At 37.0% G+C, this 21708-nt stretch overlaps 1 protein-coding gene across 1 annotated transcript; it reads right to left on the bottom strand.

The window, feature by feature from the left end:
* Positions 1-2795: 2795 nt before the first annotated feature.
* LOC149835775 (uncharacterized) lies at positions 2796-21209 on the bottom strand. Its single transcript, XM_090010659.1, has 5 exons — positions 21109-21209; positions 19193-19316; positions 15890-15989; positions 5212-5298; positions 2796-3208 (listed from the first exon to the last, which is right to left on the bottom strand). The coding sequence occupies exons 1-5, from the start codon at positions 21206-21208 to the stop codon at positions 3074-3076; spliced, it is 546 nt and encodes a 181-aa protein (XP_089866785.1). The 5' UTR covers position 21209; the 3' UTR covers positions 2796-3073.
* Between the last annotated feature and the right edge of the window lie 499 nt (positions 21210-21708).

Raw genomic sequence — 21708 nt, 5'->3', positions numbered from 1 at the left:
TATAAAAGAATAACAAGAAAAACTGTTTTTGTTAATGTTGATATCACAATAAAAACACTAACAACATGATATTCACAAAATAGAAGATATTTGAAGTGTTCCACATTTTATATATATTGCAGTTGAAAATTTTGTGAGATATTACAAAATATCCCGATATTAGTGACATAGGCGAGGAGGATTGCTAAAAACCTACCTGTGCTTCGGAATCAAATGATGCAAGAGTTCATTCTTATAAAATCAAACACGCACAACACATCTGTATGGTCATATTCGAGAAAAAATATGGAAAAAAAATCCTTCAAAAGCCCTGTAGGCACGGATTGGTATAAACAGCTATTCTCTTGCTGTTTGGCAAATGATGATCCCACATTTTCTTGCAAGTTCCAGGCTAAGTCCTAATAGTACATATGATATAACCCCATTTTTGGAGAGGGGAGTTGTGAAAACATGGGGCAGTGGAGTACATTTTCTCAGGTGACCCACTTTCCACGTCATTTGTACTGTTCTGGTTGTCTTTTGGCCTTGTTTGGGGGTTACAGAGTGTCTAATGTGGGAAGAGTGCACTGGGGAGTGATTTTTGGGCATTGAGTCACCGTAGAGGGGCTTGGCCTTTATTCTCTTTGTCCAAAAGGAAAATCACAAATCTCTCTTACAGAGTGGCGATGCTTACAAATTCTCTCTCTCTCTCTCTCTCTCTCTCTCTCTCATATCAATGCCTCAGATCTTACACCCTGCTACTTTAGTTAGAACTCTGCTTGGGAGGGCATTTTTGAAATATTTGAGCATCAGGAACCAGGAGATCCAACAGGGAGAATCAGCAAATATCAAGTCATACTGGTGGATTTTTGAACTCTACAATTGACAAAGCTGATATCAAAAGGCCAAATTGCTGTGAAAGCCATACTTATTTCTATAGCTGCAAGTGGGTTCGATCCAGATCCAATATTCGAACCGATCAAAGATATTTCAGACAGATTATAAAATAATGTATGTATTATAAATGGGTCGGATTCAGAACAAATAATAAGTTCAAAATAAATAGGTTCAAAACCGGGTTAGAACCAACCCATTTTATCTGTTTCACATAGAATCAATACACTTGCCCTATTTTATGTGAACCCAGTGTCAGAGAGGGGGGTCGGATTATACCATGAGTTATGGATCAGATCCACATTCAAAATCAGATCCACTGATTGAAAGTCAGATCCAATGTCAGGTCAACCCCGACTAATAACTGACCGTTTGCAACCCTGTTAGTCATTTCCCAAAATTCCATTCCATGCAATTGTTCGTCCCAAACAAGTAAAACCAAAGGGATTTAAAACCATCTCTCCTTAATGCCCCAAACCTCCCCTACCCCTCCTGCCAAACAGTACATTATTATTAGATGAATAAAAATGACCCAAAATTTTGGCTAACATGGTTCCTCTTGCCCATAAGGGTTCCACACACCAGACTACGTGAGTCAACAAAGGCATTCAAGTAACAGGACATTGAGACTTCAATACCCATGTAGGGATGTCAACGGTTCGGATTCAGGTCGGATGTAGCCAATACCAAATCCAACTAATTGGATATTGGCTAACTGGAGTTGGAATGGAAAAAAGCTAATACGAAATCCTAGAAAATACAAATACATGTAATCGGATTCAAATATCTGTCAGAATCGGATATCAGTCAGATTCTATCATGAAATCCTTATACCAAATCGGAATCTGATTACTAATCGGATTTTTTTTCCCTAACTGTATCCAACTAATTGGATTCAGAATCGGGTCAGATATACCCAATCCATTGATATCCCTATACCCAAGGTAGGTGTCCCTTGCTGTAAGACTGGAGCTAACAAGAAACTATCCCTGGTGTAAGGAGGGTATTCGTGGGGTTGTACACTGCAAACAACAGAACAGGGCCACGATCAATGTGGTGATTTCTCTTATTAAAAAAAATGGTTACTCTTAAGATCTGACTTTATTTGATGTTCATACTTGTTTGAAGCAGACTTAGATGCCTATACCCACGCAAATACACGCCTAAATGCAGCAAGGTGCAACCAAGACAGGATTTAAACATGCCATATTTGCCCAAACTCAAACTGTTCTACTCCAGTATGCCTACTACATACTTGCTGGATGTTCAGTGAATCGGTTCCTCAAAAAAAAAATGATAAAATCAGTCCGATTCAAATCGTTTTTTAATCGGAACTTTTTAAAAATTTGTTTTTTACTCAAAAAACAGAAAAAGACAGAAAACATTAAACATTTAATAAATGCAGAAAAAAAAATACGATGACGTGCGCTATAGAGTTGAGTCCAATTTTAAAATATGGCTTGAAATCATTGATCTAAGAAGGGGGAGAGGGGTCGAATCAACCTCTGTTTCGTTTTGGAAAGGGGCCGATTTGATCTGACTCGGCCGATTCAGGCTGATTTTAACATTGGTTCATTAGCGGGTCGTACTTATCCTAAACTACAAACTTAAGCAAGCAAGAAACTTTCAATATGCACTCTGTAGCAGCTTAAAGTTCAATGTCAAATCAGCCATGAAAAAACACGATATTGGGGGTGTGAAACCCATTATGTATTAACCCCATTTTTGAAAAAGCAAATAAGAACCGCATTTTTTGCAACTTGCAAGTTTACGCCTAGGGTCAAGATGGTCCCTGCAAAACAAGAGAGCCAAGCTACGAATGTATCCATCGAAACCCAGTCATTCACCTGCTCGAAGATTGCACAGTGGTTTGCAGTGGAGCAATACAAAGCTTGTTTTTTCCCCAGTGCTGGAAAACATTCTCAATCACTAAACGTGGATGTCATTTATATTCCAAAGAAATACAAAGTTCTTTTTTTTCAAATGTTGGAAAACATTCTTAATCACTAAATATGCATGTCATTTGTAACACAACGAGAAACAAACCTTTAAAGTGGCATAATCAAAATGCAGTCGCAGAAAGATATCCTGCCGGGTAGGGTTTTCCGCCTATGGAGAGACTGTCAAGGCTTTGTATTACAGTAAAAAAGAAATGATCTTTGCCTGTGCTGACCGTCTCTCGCATCAAGGATCATCATGATCATATAGCAGCTTCAACTTCATCAGAAGCCACTGCTGCACCATTTGTCCTGTCATCAGCCCCAAGCTGAGATGAAACCTCATCAATTGCAGAGTTCAGCTGAGCTATCTTCTCTGTTAAGATTTTGCGTGTTTTCTGCCATCAGTAACACCAACCAAAAATTGTTAATGAAGATGGAAATGATCATTATTGCATTCAAACTCAATAATACTGCAAATCATTTAGTTTTTACAAAATTTGTCGTGCAAGACATGTTGCATGACAGACCAAACAAATTTTGTTAATGAAGATCGAAATGATTATACAAGAGCTTGTGTTTCGAACTCAATTGTGCTGTATAACAGTACAGATGTTTAGTGTTGCTAACATTTTTGTGTGCAAAACAGGTTGAATACCAAACCAAAATGAATTTTGAATATTTTCAAGCATACCTCACAACCCAAGCCAGAAGGTAACAGCACTTCATTGTGAAAATCCTACTAGATTAAGCAGAATTTTTTTCCAAAAGAAGCTTAATCATACAAAGATGTGGCACCCTGAGATCCACCCATATGGTGCGTGTAAAACCATTATAATGATACAAGCAAGCTGTCTATAATCTGCAAAATGCACACAAACATATGCATACAATTACACACACTCACCCATCCAGACACACACACACAAGAGACCATATTTTCAAGTTACATAAATAACTAGAAGTTACGCACAATCCACAAACAAATAAGCGATAACCTCCATACACATCCACTAATCCCCTTAAATTCTATCACTTGGTTGCTGGCCACTTGATTGTGGAATCCAATAAGATTTTATTGAGGTATTGATGATCTCCAATACAAGAAGAAATATGTGAGTGTAGCCTCAAAGTCACTGAACAAGCATCCTAAGAAGCTCAGCAAGTACTGAAATCAAAGAACATTCAACTTCAGTAAAGGATCCAGAAAGAATTCTTTCAAAAGAACAAGATTCCTTCCTCGAAATAGCAGAATTATGAACCAAGCTCTTTGTACCAATAGCCGAATCAACACAACAATAAAAATTATGGATGTAAAAAGGATACATGCATTTTGCAAATGCTACTTCCCAGTTCCTTTCAAGTTCCCCCTCGTGGTCATTAATACATTCACCAAACTGATAAGATATCAAATATGAATATCATATGGCATCTTACAGTGAACCTTTTTTTATCAAAGACTAATAATTACTGGTTCTTATTTAGGTATGAAAAATAGAAGGAACAAGTTTGGTGCAGTAACTATAGTTACAGGAAGTGCCCTTAGGGGTGGGGAAGCACCACGCTTCCCCTGAAGAGGGGGAAGCATGGGGAAACTCACTTCCCATGTAATGCAAGTGCTTGTCCCCCTCGCTTCTCAATTTGCTTTCTGCTCGTTTCCTCTTTGTTTCCCACTCATTTCACCCTTGTTTTTTGTGTTTTTCATGTTAATATTTATTTATTTTGCTTCCCACTTTCTTCTTCCTTGCTCCCCCCTCATTCCACCATTGTTTCCCCTTTGTGTCCTTCATGTTTCTTTTTTTGCTGTTCACACCATCACACGCTTCCACAGTCACTTTTAAAACGAATCCTGCTTCACACTTCATGCTACTTTTGAAAACTCGCTTCCCCGCTTCCACTTCATGCATCGTTTCTGTATCCATTCCGCTTCCTGGTAACTATGGCAGCAACAATAAATTTTTTTCTTGTGTTCATACTGAACACACCGGGTGGCTTTTACAGTTAAGATTATTTAAAACTAAAGGATAAAATAGTACATAATAAAACATCATTACAGTGGTTTCCCTTGTCCAATGTGTTATGCCCACAGGAACTCTCTCTCTCTCTCTCTCTCTCTCTCTCTCTCTCTCTCTCTCTCTCTCTCTCTCAGTGACACATACACCACAGCTGGGCAATGCACGGTCAATCAACTAGTGTTTCAATACAATAAAGTTATAAACTGATGTCGTGATTATATATCTTACCAACAACTGAACGCACATAACAACTTGCATCTAGCAAAGTTCATACAGATAACTAAAACAAGATTAATCTAATTATGAAAAGTTTGATTATTTGGCAAGAAATTCTGCTAGGAGAGTAATCTACAGAACCGGCCATTTAACCTCTAATTAATGCTTACCTCCAAAGCCTTCTCCTCATCATATATGAACTTTGGAAGCTTTCTCATCAGATCCTTTCTGTCTGCTCCAGCCAATGCTTTGCTAATCTACAATGGACAATGATAGACTAAATTAACAACCACATCACATACATGGATAAGATTTAGACACCATGAATATTGATTATGGCACTTACAGAAAGCTTCAATTAGAAGAAAACAAATCTGAAGCAGCATTTTAGCATTTTAAAGCAGTAAAATTTGAGTTACCAGGGCACATACACTAAATTTTGAGTCCTGAATATATTTAAGAACCTCTGTAACCATGTACTCCATGAATTTTATGATATGCCCTACGCTAATGAAGTAGGCCAAACCATAAGCAGATGACGTATATCAACAAGATATTCAAAAAAAGAAAAGAACTCGCCTGAAATCACACAGGAAGTTTCTCATCTTTCACAATTGCAGTTGAACAATATCATTAAATGTGGCATGATGATGGCCTTATACGAATTTGCAGATATGGTTGGCAAGAAGGCATAAAAACTTGAAAGCATTTTTCTTTGAACCAACAGTCCAGATGATTAGACCGACAATTCATGTAGGACCTATCAGCTATTTGTTGTTAGATTGTCAGTCCAAATGGCCAGCTAAATTAGATACATTGTGCCCAGTCATGATACTGTTTCTCACAAGCCAGAAAAAGTTGTTTCTCAAAACCTAGTAGTTCCAATAGTCACAAAACATAACTTTCAGAGCAAATATTCTGAATATCTAACAAAAAACATATAAATGAACAGCATATCTAGATACCATTCCAGACAAAGCTGCAACCATCACCTACAAATCTCTGTCACCAAGATATACATATAAGATCTGCACCAGAAATCAGTGTGTAAAGAAGAAGAGAGGAAGAAGAAAAGGGCTGCAGCAAAATATTTCTCCACAGGCATCATTAGGGTTGTGGGTTACTTTAAATCAATAGACATTTTACATGACAAAGATACCCCTCATTAATATACAAGAGGCATTACAAACAAAAAGGATAATATGGTCCAATACAACTTCGTACATGCTAGGCCGTACGTGGATCTGGATCAAATCCAGATCCAGACCAATAGAGATCACCTCTCAATATACATGCTGGGACGTCTATGGATCTTGATCTAAATTTAGATCCAGATCCAATAGAGATCACGTCTCAATACCCTCCCTCAAGTTATGCATGGTAAGAACCATAAACAACTTGATCTTCAAATACCAGAATCTCTCCTTAGTTCATCCTTTTGTAAACAAATCTGCAACTTGATCCTAAGTCCCAACAAATTGAGTGAAAATCACCCCACTTTCAATTTTGCTTCTAATAAAGTTTTGATCTCTATATGATTTGTTCTTTCATGTTGAATAGGATTGAGAGATATCTTGATCGCACTTTGATTATCACAATATGACTGAGCCACTGCCTTTTGTTTTTTACTATTCCATGAAACTAGGTTCTTCCCAACAAAAACACAATACCTAGAGACATACCTTCTTTCATCTGGATCCCCTGCCTAATCAGAATATGAAAATGCCATAACAATTAAAACACCTTTATCACCATTATTTTTTAGATAACGAAGCCCATCACCAAGAGTGTCTTTTAAATATCTAAGGATTCTTTTGACAACCCTCATCATGATTCAAATGAGGGCAATGCATAAACTGAAAAACTTGATTCACTACATAAACAATATCAAGATGAGTAAAAGTGAGATATTGGAGCATACCCACAATACTCATATACCTTCTATGTCACAGGGATTCGGCTAGCAGGGTGCCGCACCCGCGTCGATGCGACTCGACGCGGGTGCGGCACCGGGTGCGGTCAATGTAATACCCACGATTTTTATCAGATAAATAAATTTAGATTTTAAGTCATTAAGGTGATACACGAATATTTTATTGTTTTAATTATTTATTCGAATTTGGATCTTGGATAACCTATTTGGATCCTTGAAGTAAATCGGATTTTAATGAGAAAATTTCTACAACACTTTAGTGAGAATTGGTATAGCTTAAGGCGATGTTCGGATCCACAATATTGCATTTGGATCTTCGATATCAGAATTTCAATATATATCTGGATCCTTGTATTGAAACCATAAAGATCAATGTATATTTAGTTGGATCCATAGTTCTAAATCATATAATTAAAACTTCAGATTTCTGGATCCAGATTTATTAAAAGGATTTACGAAGCACAATGGATCCTGGATCCATATTAAGTTATGTCAATTTTTGGTTAACGTAAATGGATTTATATTAACCTATGAAAGACCCACAAGATCGTATCGAAGAATAAACCAAATGTATTAAGAAAATAATATTTTAAAGCTTGTAATATTTTGAATCCTTAGACATATCCAAATTGCCCAACTGGGTGGTTTCATTAAAGATTTGGGTTGCGGGTCTCAGTGGTGGCCAAACCGAAACCGTACCCGATTGGGGTGTAATATATATATATATATATATATATATATATATATATATATATATATAGGTGTAATATATATATATATAAATAAAAAAGATAGTAATAATAATACCAAGTATAAATATATACTTGGATCCACAGTTGGATCCGTATGGGTTCAAATTGCAGACCCAAACTGTAGGCAAACCACAGTTACACACCGCAGCCGGATCGTGGGTCACGGACCCGATCCCAAGCTGTGCCCCGAGCATGTTACGCGAAAAAAAAAACGAACCCTGGTCGGATCCGGACCCGTTAGGGTTAAAGCTAAGGGGCGAGAGTTCTTTTCCCCTCTTATGCGCCGCACTCTTCCGTTACGGAAAAAAAGAAGGGGAAACCCTTTTTTCAGGTTTCCTGAAAGGCACCCCCTGTGTTTTAAAAAAACACGCAGGGGAGAGGGGGCCTCACCTCGCAGCCCCTCTCCTCCTCCTTCACTTTCTCTCTCGTCCCCCTCCTTGCTGCATCTCCAACGAGCCTTGCACGATCCTTCCTCGACAGCCGCCGCCGCCGCCGACAGTCCCCATCGGCGACCCGCGACCAAGTATCATTGTCGGCCGACGTTCCCTTCTCCGATAGCCTTGCCAGCGACCCCCAACAGCATCAGCCTCCTCCCTCTCGCCGGACAAGGTAGGAACTCCGTAGCTTTTCCTGTTGGGTTATGGATTGGGTTTGGCTGGGAATTGGGTCTGTCATGGGGGTGAAGAGAAAACCTATTATCGCAGGTTCAGTTGATCCTGATGGGGCTCTTGGCTGCCGGAAACCCAAGTAGGTGAGTGGGATTTTCGGCAGCTGCAACATTTTGATTTGGGGAACTTCTTGGTAACCCCAGATTTTTTTTGGGGGTTTCCGATGGTAGCATTAGATAACTTAGATCTGAGGATTTTCAGTTGTAGCATTCGGATAATCCCAATTTTTTTTTTTTTTTGGGGGGGGGGGGGGGGTTACTTCTAGTTTTGGTGGAAGGGAATGTGTATTTATGTCAACAAAGCATGTTGTGTCTGTTCTATTTTGTAAATTATAACCTGAGTATGATAAATCAATGTTGGCCAATAACATATGTTTTGTTCTGAAAAATATAATCTGGTTATATTAATTCCCATTAGCCGATTTTTACTGTTTCATTTTGTAAAACATAGCATGTTTAGGTTGGCCGATTGTGTCTATCTCATTCTGAAAGAAATCGTAACGTGGTTATGAAAAAAAATTATTGTTAACAGCATGCCTCGTTAGTGTTAACTGAATACCTTGGTACATGCTGATCAGTTCATGTTAATGGATTACCAGGTTATGTGCTGATCCGTTAATATTACATGTATACCCTATTATATTCTGATTATTATACCCTGTGATACATTGACTAGCAGACCTTGTTATTCTCTGGTGTCGTGACAAATCTACATGAAATACCATATGCTTAAACTGTTTTTTTTGTTGTTGTCAGAAAATGTATTATTTGAACTGCTGGAATGTTGTATGTTAGTTGGGTTGAGGAATGGGGTTGTTAAATTGGTTTCACACATACGATGGAGTATATAGTGATATATGGATATGTGCTTTGCCTAAGAGGGCAATATATGAATGAGTTACCCGACATGGGTACTTGAGTTATTGGCTTGCGTGCTATGTTAATAAGAGTGATAAAAACCTATTTGTAATTATAGTGGGCTAAGTATGGCTCTGAAAATGTAGACTTCTCTCAATTGTTGATTCCTGTAAAATGGTCATACTAGCTATACTAGTATTGGATCTCAAAGGAGGATCAATGTTAATATATTTTGTTGTTTCATCATAGGATTCTCAAAACTTTAGTTTAACTAGCCCTGTATGTGATATCAATGATTTCTGTTAAATGAAATCTATAGGTTCACAACATCATGTGATAGGATTAGGAATCAACATGCTTATTTTATGGGATCGTTAAAATTGTTTAGAAATGGATTGAAACATTTGCTATTTCTGAATATACATACCTGGTAATCTGTTGTGGGAGAAATCTTGGAAGCAAGTATACATGAGAATCTAGTTGGATTCATGTTAAGTTGAAATTTAAGTTAACATTTATATGCATATTCAGTTGATATGTAAATTCCTATTTAGATGCTTATAGGTGGATGTTCGGGTCCATATGAAGCTGCATATTAGTTAGATGCTCAATGCCTATGTAACTGCATAGTAAGTGTATGTTCAATTTCGTACAAAGCTGCATATCAAGTTGATATTCAATGCAAACTTAACTGCATATTAGGTTGTTATTCAGTGTTACATGAAGCGGTATATTAAACTAATGCTCAAATGCTTATTTAGCTCAAATGATTGTTTAGCTGCATGGTAAAATGATATTCAATTTTATATACTAAGCTGCATAAGTTAGTATGTTCAAATGCATATTTCTTAAAATAAGCAAAATGCCATTAAGTGTATATCATCTAGAAGGTTCAAATGGCCATGAAGATGTTTATTCTCCAATGTTCATATGCATGTTAAACTGTATATTTTTTTAAAGTACTATTGTCTAACACTACATATTTGCCGAAAGTATCAAATGCCAACTAAGTTGTATATCTTGTGGAATGTTCAAATGAGAATGTGGTTGGAGAAATGTATATAGTTGTATTACCAAATCTCTAAGATTACACTGCATGCTCAATAAAAGACACCAACAGTGTCTCTACTTGTATAGCAGAGCTTTTAATACATGCCACCCTGTATTGGGATGTCACAAGTCAAAACCTAATGGTACGTTGAGGCAATTTGTTGTCGAAGAATAAATAAATAATAATAATGGTGATGAATGATGATCTGGTAACCGAACCTATGGGTCGGTTGGTTGTGGACATATGAATGTCAAGTCAGTGTGTTGAGGGTAATGCATAGACCATCAAAGTTATGATGTGAATCCACATGAAAATGAAAATATAATATTGTTGCCCGACTGGTTTAAAGGCACCGGGGCATTCGTGCTCAACTGGTTTAAAGGCACCGAAGCACTTTGGGTAATAACCATAACATTGATGAGAAACTTAAATTTAATTTCTATGGCCTGACTGGTTTAAAAGTACCGAGGCTTGTGTGCTTGACTGGTTTAAAGGCACCGGAGTACTTTGAGTGGGTTTAAGCAATCAATATGGGAAAAGGATTTGGATGGTTTATTCACCTTGGTAAAATGACTAAGGTTGGGATCTACTGCTAAGGTAGTAGAAGGAAGTTGGGGAAATGCCCTGTACTTCGGGAAAATAATTAAATGAAAAGATTAACCCACTCAGATTCGGGCTTACCTTGGAGAGGGTAGGTGGTACAAAACTCCGGGGACATGTTTATTTGTTCGAGCGTAAAGCGACTCGTTGGTCCCCAGTCCTCGGAGTTTGGGGGGGGGGGGGACCCGGACTACCAATATGTCCTAGGTGGTAGCTCTTTGTTCTTCTGCAGAAGTTAGGGATGCATCCTGTTTTGGTTTTGGCCTTTGAGAGGTTCTCTCGGTCACTGGCCGCTCCCTTGGGATTTCAGTCACAGTTAGAAGGTTCGGGTTAATAAAACAACTTTGAATAATATACCTCCGAACGTTCTCTTCTGTGATGGTTACCTCGGCCCGTGTGTACCCGCGGGATAAGAAAAGATAAACATCAATTAGAACATTTAGGTATCACAGTGATGGAGTCATTAAAGAGAAAATTTCATATTCTTTCTAACATGCTTTATGTGCTGAGCGTGTGATGAAATGCAGATCCTGAAATGTGTGGATATGAGATAATTGAATTCGTATTGTGACTATTACCTGAAAGATATGCATGTTATTGTCATTGCTACCTGCTTACTTACTTAGACATATGTCTCTTATGGCTAGTGCATAATCTGCTTTATGTGCGTTGGTATATGCTAAAGATTCACACTTGACACTCACGTCACATGCTAGATTCATGATATACCTGCATTAAGAGTTACGGTTTTCCTACTTAGACGTGGTAGTCTAATTCCAATCAATTTACTATTTTTCAGGTAAAGACTAGGATTTGTGAGCAGCTGCTGGATGAGGCATCGGATCGAGATTTTTGGATTTATTGTTCCAGGGATCGCTTGGGTTATTGAAATTTTTAACGGTTCATATCATTTAAAACTCTGATGATTTTCATTAATATTGAAATGAAATAAATGTCTTGGGTTTTCTCTCCACCGTAATGTCTCGAAATGCTTAACCCTATTTTATTTCTTGTTTCCGATGTTATATATATATAAAAAAATCCTCTTAAATTTGGGGTTATAAATTTGGGGTGTTACAGTCAACCCGATCCTGGGTGCGTTGACCGCACCCGGGATCATTTAGGTCCATTTTTTTTTTGGATTTTTTTTTTTAAAATTTGCCCAAATGGTCTGCGAATTTTTTTTTAAAAAAATTATGCTGACAGCTGCGAAATTTGAAAAAACCCGCATGTTCCCCCGACCCCCTTTATATATATATATATATATATATATATATATATATATATATATATATATATATATTACATTTTTTCCCCTATCGCACCCCCGCACCCGGGTTTTTTGGAAGTGCTGAATCCCCGCACCCGCACCCGCACCCGCACCCATGTGACATAGTATACCTTGTAGGATCAGCGAAAATGTCCCTTTCACCACATCCAAGTTTTTGCTGCAAGACACTTGGAGTAAATATTGGTTTGCAATCTTTCATTCCAGCCCAGTTAAGTAAATCAATAGAATACTTATGTTGCATCAATACTAATGAGTCTTTTCTTCGATCAACTTCAATGCCCAAAAAATATTTGAGATCTCCCAAGTCTTTCATTTTGAATATGCTATTTAGCACTCTCGACAACATCGATATGTTCTTTGGAATTTCTTGAAACTATGATATCAGCAACATAGATAAGTAATATTCTAATCCATTTATCACCTTTATAGATAAATAAACCATGCTGATGAATTTCAAGAGAGAAGCTCTCAAACCATGATTGAGAAGCCTATTTTAGCCCATATATAGCTTTGTTCAATCTACACACATAGTTGGCTGAATCTTTCTCATTATACCCTTGCGGTTGCTCCATATACACCTCTTCCTTGAGGTCTCTATGTAAAAACACATTTTTAACATCCAGTTGACTTAAATGTCAAGCATGATCCATTGCTAGAGAAAGAACAACTCTGATAGTTCTCATCTTTACTATTGGATTGAACGTCTCTTCTTAGTCCAACCCATGTTCCCGAGTAAAACCCTTCACCCTTGCCTTGTATCTCTGTATGCTGCCATCTGGTTTATATTTTATTTTAAAGACCCATTTTGATCCAACTACATTCTTTCATGTAGGCCGTTTTACAACATCCGATGTTCTACATTCATGTAAAGCCTGCATTTCCATTTGTTGGATTTTGAGGCTGATTGTATGATTGAGGCTCTTCATGTTGAGATATAAGAGTTAAAAAGACTTGATGATCCATGTTGAAATTTTCGTAACTTACCCACCTATCAATGGGATGCCGCACTCTTCCAGATCTCCTGATTATTGCTTCTTGTTCAATGGAATCATTTTCATATTCAACATTTACTTGTTTCAGGCTACTCTCGAATACATTTTCAGATTCAATATTTTGAATCCTGCGGCTGTATGTAATTCCTTTGAATCTTCCTTCCATGTCATCGGAATGATCAACTTGTTGTCCCCCAACATTTTGTTGATCTGACCGCATGTGTGCACCCCCTAATCTGTCATTGTTTGCATCATTTGCCGCTGCTGCCTCAATAGAGAACATATCATCAAGGCTGATATAGCTATTTTGATTGCAGTTGAACACTTTGTACATCGCTGCCCTTTGAAACAAAATCAGATTCATCAAAAACAACATTTCTGAAAATAAGAATGCATTTATTTTCAATGTCCTAGCATATGTATCCCTTATAGTCATTTGTGTATCCAACAAATTTGCAAACATGGGCTCTTTTATCAAACTTGTTTCACAGAAATGCATCAAATGCAAACATAACATATGCAATTGTATGCCTTTAGATAATTATAATCAGGATGCTGGCCAAATAATTCATGATTTGGTGATTTATATTGCAGCAATTTCATAGGCAACATATTTATGGTATGTACTGTTGTATGGAAGGCTTCTGTCCAAAGAAATAAAGGAATGGATTTTGCATTCATCATGGCTAGTGCACTCTCAACAATGTGCCCTTGTTTTCTCTTAGCAAGTCACCCTTCTATTAACTCCATTCTCCTTAAGATATTGAATAAAGTCATTTGAAGAGTACTCGCCCCCACCATCACACTGGAAATTAAGAATGGGTAAAAAAAACTTATTTTGAACCATAGCATGAAAATTCTTAAAAATTGACATGTGATATATGCCACCAACGCCTGATCGTGTTTCATCCAGGAAATGAAATTTGGATTCCAAACCCTGTAAAAAATTGATAACAACCCCTTTTTTCATCATTTTCTTCCCTTAATATAAATTCTGGTGGGGTCTGAGTCAATCCATCCAAATGACCAAAAAGGTCTTGGCTCCGAATAAAGGGAATAATTTGTCTTTTCCAAGTAAGAAAAGTTGAGGTATTTGATTTTTTGGAAACTAATTGATTAAGAAAGCTTGCCAAAAGAATTGAAGAAGAAGAAGAACCAATAAGGAGGATGAAAAGTATCAGAAAAAGAACGACGTAACAGAATCTATCTGCGTTTTTTTTGCAGATCAGAGACAACTCACGAAAATATCAGGTACACACAGTAATAAGACAAGAATGATTAATAATCATAAATAAATGATTATTTGAAGGTATGTGATATTAAGAAATTAAATATCGCAATAAATATATTGACGTTTCAGAAGATATCTGATCCGATACAGATCTGATTGAAAAGCAGTTAGATAAAATCAGATTTGAAGAGATCGACCAAGAAAAGAAACCCAAAATCTTATCTAGGGTTTTCGATACCACGATCAAGAAAAGAAACCCAATCAAGAAAATAAATCCAAACTCATTCTAGAGTTTTCGATTGAAAGGGACACAGATTTTCCAGATCAGTTTAAGACAAACCAATCAATTAGCAAACAAGAAGATAATGAGGAAATAAACTTAGATCGATATACTCGATCTATATGTTTTCCCCCCTTTTTTTTTTAGGAAACGTTGAGGGAATAGAAGAAGCGACAAGAACGAGAGAAAGTAGAAAGAAAAGGAGGGAGAACAAAGATGGGTGGAGGAGCCAATGCTTTCTTAACTCACCTAGATGGAGGAGTCGAAACCCTGCTCTAATACCATATAAGATCTGCAGCATGTAGAGAAGAAGAGAGAGGAAGAAGAAAAGGGCTGCAACAAATTATTTCTCCACACCCATCATTAGAGTTGTGGGTTACTTTAAATCAATAGACATTTGACATGACAAAGATACCCCTCATTAATATACAAGAGGCATTACAAACAAGAAGGATAATATGGTCCAATACACCTTAATACATGTCAGGATGTCTGTGGATTTAGATCCAGATCCAGATCAATAGAGATCGCGTCTCAATATACATGCTGGGATGTCTGTGGATCTGGATCTAAATCTAGATCCAGACCCAATAGAGATCACGTCTCAATAATACATGCAGGATATATGTGTAGCTAATTTCTTTGGTAGATTCCACCAGAAATAGCGGAAACATGTGTGTGATTGAAGTGGATATATGCAAGTTGCGGCCCCAGGCTGAGAACACTATTTATGTCATCATGATTATAAAGCATGGCTGACATGGCATACTGATCAATTTGAGATGTGGTGTGTATTATTAGCATGCTTTAAGCATACCAAAAAAATCCACTGTGATCCCTTGCACAAGAATAGAGAAAAAAAGATTATTGAAACACAAGCACCTTAACATGAAAATCTCTTAGCACAAATAAATGACTTGGGAATTATAGAAAATATTCTACCATGCAAATCTGTAATGAACTCAAGGGAAAGAGAGAGCTTAACAGCCATAGTACCATCTGAGTTGATTTGGTTAATATATCCTTTCCACTAATATCTTGATTACAGTTTTTATCTTCCCTAGAATATGTTCATCTTCAGGAAACTATGTGAGAGACTGAGAGTTAATTCCTAATAAAAGATCTTGGTCCAGCCAAACATAAAATGGTTGTGAACCATGTTTAAGCTTGTAGGGTTATATGCAAGTAATTACCTGTGGTGCATATATACAACCAAGAGTTCCGACTAAGATGCCTCCCAATATGAATCCCCCAACAAAGATGCCAGCCCTACTTGTCCTTCCACCATCTCCACTGTACTTGCAAAGCAATAAAGATATGTCAGAAGGTTTAACATAAAGTGAAACTAACTGCAACTTTTACAAAAAACTGGGCATTCAGATAAATTATGCGAAACAACAGCAAGGATGCAAAAGTCTAAGAATCATAAAGCATTTCCTTATTTGAATTCAACTCATTATTTTCCAAATAATGGAACCAACTAAGGATCATGAGAAGTCTTTTTTTCCCTCAACACCTTAAGCAATTTAAAGGAAAATGAGTCAAAAAGAGTTTTATCTTTACAAAAGCAGACTTTATTATTTAAAAGAGATAATTAATTAAAAATCTTTGTGTGAGCATGTGTCGGTTTTCAATTTTGCCCTGTTTGGAGCTCCACTCCTAACACTTACTGCCGAGCAACTACTACACATTGATTGGAACATAAGATGGATAAAGTGGGTCAAGTTAAGTTCAGAATCTAGTTGACCTGTAATAAAAAATATCCAATACCAGTATGGGTATGACATAGGTAGGGCTTGGTAGAAGTACCCATGTTAATAGTAAGAAATACACTCCCTCTAATGCAATAAAGTCTTTCTGACTAGGCCATGGACAACATCATAACAAGCACAAGGGTTACTTATTAAACACAATCAATTGTATCATGTAACCAGACATTAAATTCTTCAAGTCTTCAAGTAGCTGTAAAGAGGATCAAACATTTGTATAGTAACTTTTCATCGAGAGATCAAATTCTTGAAGCAGTTATGAGGAATTGCAAACAATTATGCAGTAACTTTATCGGTCTTGGTTGATGACCCACTCAACTATGTCAAATGGATGAATGATAGATCAAGAACTTTGTTTAGTTGTGAATATTACACAATCTTACAAGAAACTTACACCTAGATTATATTATTTACATTTTCAATTTGTATGAACACTTCATGTGTTGATTTCTACTTTGTGAATAGAATGTGTATGCATTTATATCTGAATCCCACTAAATGTATGCTGGTATACTTCAGCATTGAAGCACCGGAGTTGAACCACTTACAATAAGCTCAACTGGCAGGCAGTGCAAGCAAGTGTTAACGCGTATTCATATGCATATAGAAATCACCTAAAATGCTCACACCAGAGAGATTGTATTTGTTTAATATAACATAACCTAGTGATGCACATATTCATATGCATAAAGAAATCACCTAAACCAATCACATCAGAGATATTGTATTTGGTTAATATAATGTAACCTAGTGATGTTTGGGCTGTTCACTGTTTTGTATATTCTTGTGACACCTTGTCACAGCTTTTTTACACTTTTAATAAAAACCTCTAAAAAAATAAAGAACCTTATCATAAATTTTAATGTCCTACTTACTTCCTTATACTTCTCAAAGTTACCAGCTAAATTATCATAATCTTTTTCAAACATACACAAGACATCATGTGGGAGGCAAGGGCGTATTTTGAGGGCAACAGCTTGGATAATTTCAACATCTTAGAAAAATGAGTCCAAGATGAGCATTACATGTGAAACTAGGATGACTAGAGGAACACAGAAGAAAAGCTTACAACAGAGATAAAGAATAAAAGATCAGAACTCAACTGAAAAAGAGAATAAGAATTCATCACTCAAATAATACATGATATTATTTTCTAATAAATTTTTTATCAATTTAAGTTGTGAAAACTGCTGTGTGTGTGTTGCTACAGAATAATTGCTGATTCTCGACATTCATGGTAAGAACATTAAGAAAAGCCTAGGTTCTATGAGTATTATGTTACTTTAGATATCAAGCCTTTTGCAGAAAGATAAGGCCATTGGACTTAGTCAGGTTAAACTAGATCAAGACAGATTTAATATGAACACCTTGTGCGAGGCATATGGATTCGAACCATGCAGATCCGAGTTGCCACTAGGTGAAATCATGTTTAGTACAATTTGCACTCAGGTATATCAAAACATATGGAACTTTCTTGGTTCAGTTCCAAAATAATTCAGGATCCTAATATTTAATTATAGGGCTAATACAGGACGTAAGTCATTCCCATTGTGATCTATATCTGACACGTGTAAATCCTGGTTTGGCCCATAGAACACAGCAGGTTGGGTTGAATCTGCGCTAGTTTGAGTTACCAATGTTGAGTTAGACTCTTAAACATTATATGCGGAGTAGACTCAAGTACTCCTAAGCAAAAGGCATAAAAGGAGACAGATAAACATTACTTTTATTTATGATTTATAAGCAAAAGGTAAACGAGCAATTAAAAAAAATACACATCCCAAAAACCTACTTTAGTGTTGACTACAGTGTTAATAGGACACAAGCAACAATGATATGGTAGTAATATTTAGAACCAACAAAAAACATAGCACATAAACTTAGACTATCCAATAATTTTGACATCTTATATATCCTTGGAGATACATTAGAGAGGATAAAATTCATGGTTAAAAAAATGCCCATGGATGATGTAAGAACAAACATCTGAAAATAGATCAATAAAACCCAATGGATAATAAAGAAGATCAAATTTCTTGAAGACGAAGTGTGTTGGTTATTGGTAAATAGGCAAGACCAAATGAAGAAACAGAAAGTTGGAGTTGAAACAACTGATCAAGAAACCCAACATGGAAAAGCCAACACTATGGACAAAGTGCAGTGGAAAAAGAATATGCGGAAATTTGTGTTGGTTCAATACAATGGTCAACACAATACCTTTCATAAACAAGCTTAAGCCGATGAACAATAAAATGGGAAATACCCAGTTAACTAACGCAACCTTATTTAGGACATCTTCAAACTGCACAAAACACCAAGACCGACATAATAATGGAAAATGAAACAAATAATACATAAGAAAATGGTCATGTTCCTAAGTCTGACTGCATTCAGTTCTGTATCCATATGCAACTCAATACAACAAAGCAGTATACAACAACAACAAACAACAACAACTACGCCTTCATCCCAAAACAATTGGGGTCAGCGATATGAACCAAAAAAAGAAATTCATTTTGGGTCTTCCTATGTGTGATTAAATTATAATGTTAGGGATCTGAGCAAAACCGAACAGACTAACATAGATTAAAATGAAGTGACAAACACAACATCATGGCAGCAAATGCATGAGTCCTTTTGCAGAGATAGTGCATGAAGCCTGATTTGTACTATCAAACATTCCTTAACAAGACGAAAACCGAAGATTCAGACACTGAGGACAAGTACCTGTAACTGGATCGAACAGTAAATTTGCTTCTATAGTTCAAAGGTTTTACTTTCTTCTGGCGGAGGTTGCATGATAATTGAGCAGGCACAAATCTGTGCTCCAATGGCCTAAGTGGAAGTAAACCTAGAAAAGAAAATTGGGGATCCATATTAGATAGACTAATGGCTTGTCAAGTTCATGCGAACCAGGCCAACAGAAAAGTACAATGTAAACATAAAAACATGCAATCTCCTTAAAATCAAGAGGTTCAGCACTGCATGAGAAAAATCAGAAGGGTTCAGTATTGCATGAGAAAGCCCATCACTTGGGTTAATGTTAAGTAGCAAAGTGCACACTTTTGGTTGGATATGGGTTTCGGTGAGATCTGGTGCCAGTTGATAGGCCACCCAGAACTAGTGGTGGGTGGGCCATTTCTGACAGTCCCCAGACATTGCAAATGCTCTGTTTGCTTTCAACAAGAATAAGATCACTATTAACAGAAGAAAATCAGTAGCCAGAGCATGACAACAATGGGCCAGAGGAAAAGGGGTAGGTGATCATAGGAGGCAATACATTTTCTTTAAGCGCCAACAAGGAAATCAAAAGGTATGAAGAGTGATGATCAATCAAGTAGATCTGTAAATTAAGAGAATGACTTGATAGGTGAAGCAATCAAAAATAAAGAAAACTTAAACTTCAGATGTGGGGTTTAAAAATGCAAAGCATTTTTCACTAACAGAATAAGGCTCTGTTTGGGAGCCTACTGTGGGAGCACCATTGGAGTAGAAGTGTGGAATCCATAGCATCAGATTTTGTTTGGGAGCATGGAGAAATGGTATTTGAGGGTGTTGGCATAGGAAATGCCACCTCCAAATCCTTAAATCAACTACCACCACGGAGAGGTGGTGATTTGCAAATGTATTGCCTACACCCACTCCAGCATCCACTCCAATGGTGCCTTCAACTACCACCTAGTTCAGTTATAAAGCTGCATTGATTGACTGTCCCCCTTCCCAAACACCTCTCATTGGAAATGGAAAAGAAATGACTAAACTATTCCAAACAAATACTATAAGAAGTGTCAAATCCATGTTTTTTACTTCATGTGTGGAACCCATGCGTCTGACTCCTAAACAGAGCCTAAAAGACAACCAAGTGGATCCATCGAGTAGGAAAATGACTTGAAATTGTAAAATAAAAAGGAATACAAAAAAAAACTTACGCCTGGTGTTAAACAATGCAAGGCATTTTTCAATAGCAAAAGAAAAACAAAATGGAGGAAAGGAACACTCGCATCAACACAATATCAAAATCGACTACTAGCTCGAAACAACCTAAACTCCACAAAATTAACAATCCAAAAATGCACAACGATGTAATAAAGCATCATCATAGCCATAGAATATCAACTCATTTAAACTAAATCTCATGACCAACAAAACCAACCATAAATACAACCCTTCGCGATGAATTTCATGAGCTAATTAACGCCATTAATCACCAAGAAACAGAAAGTAACCTAAAATCTCGCACAACCAACCTAATTTACGGCATGCAAAACCTCAAAACCCCAACGCCAACGATCAAATGGAATCCACAACTTCAAGAAGCGTCCGCTAAGAGCCGACCGACAAATCCATCTTGATCAATGACATAATTTACAGGAATTAAATCCCTCGAAGCAACACATGAACGTTAACCATTCAAATCAAATGCACCATAACAATCTTGAACCCAATCAAACGGAAACCAAAACGAGGGAAAAAAACGGGTCCAAGGAAACCTTAAATAACGGGTAACAGAGATCAAAAACCCTAGAATCCCCAGCAAACTTTAATCAGATGCAAAGGAACGGCAAAACCTCCACGATAAACAGCAAGAAAACGTCAAAAAAAGAGAATCATAGGAATCGAGTGGGAGAGGAATGCTTGTTTACTCTGAACGGAAGCAGCGGAGAGATCGAGGGTTGAGCACGACGCCATCGTCATCCCTAGAGAGAGAGAGAGGGATTCATGCAGCGCTCTCACCTCACGCATGATGATGGATCGGGTAAAAACCGATTAGATTCTGTACCAAATCAATAGTAGTCAAACTTGGATAGTTAGATCCAATGTCACGAATCTTGTTGTTGGAATAACCTTGGCTTGAGAAATTCACCCGATATTTTGAATACTATGGTTTTTCTCAAGAGAATCTTGGGATGATATCGCATGCATAAAGATATACAAGAATGTAAACCAAAATATAGATCATATAAAATGCTATAAAACTCTTTTTATTGTGTTACTAGCATGACAAAAACATGATATTTTCAAAATATGTGATATTTTAAACATATCACAATTTTTTGTATATATTGGCTTTCTAAAAGTGATAAACCTAAATATTCTGAAAATATGAGAGCTGAGTCCGATTAATAAATCAATTGGGTGGGATTTCGGAGCATCTGGTTTTCAAGTGAGTAGGACTGGTTCTTACCCATCCATGATTCAAGATCCAAAACCTGTTCTGGACCTGCCCAAGCCAAGAACCGAGG

Source organism: Nuphar pumila, chromosome 6, assembly GCF_984573655.1.
Source record: "Nuphar pumila chromosome 6, dmNupPumi1.hap1.1, whole genome shotgun sequence".
NCBI lineage: Eukaryota > Viridiplantae > Streptophyta > Magnoliopsida > Nymphaeales > Nymphaeaceae > Nuphar > Nuphar pumila.
This window is presented reverse-complemented; position numbering and strand designations above follow the sequence as displayed.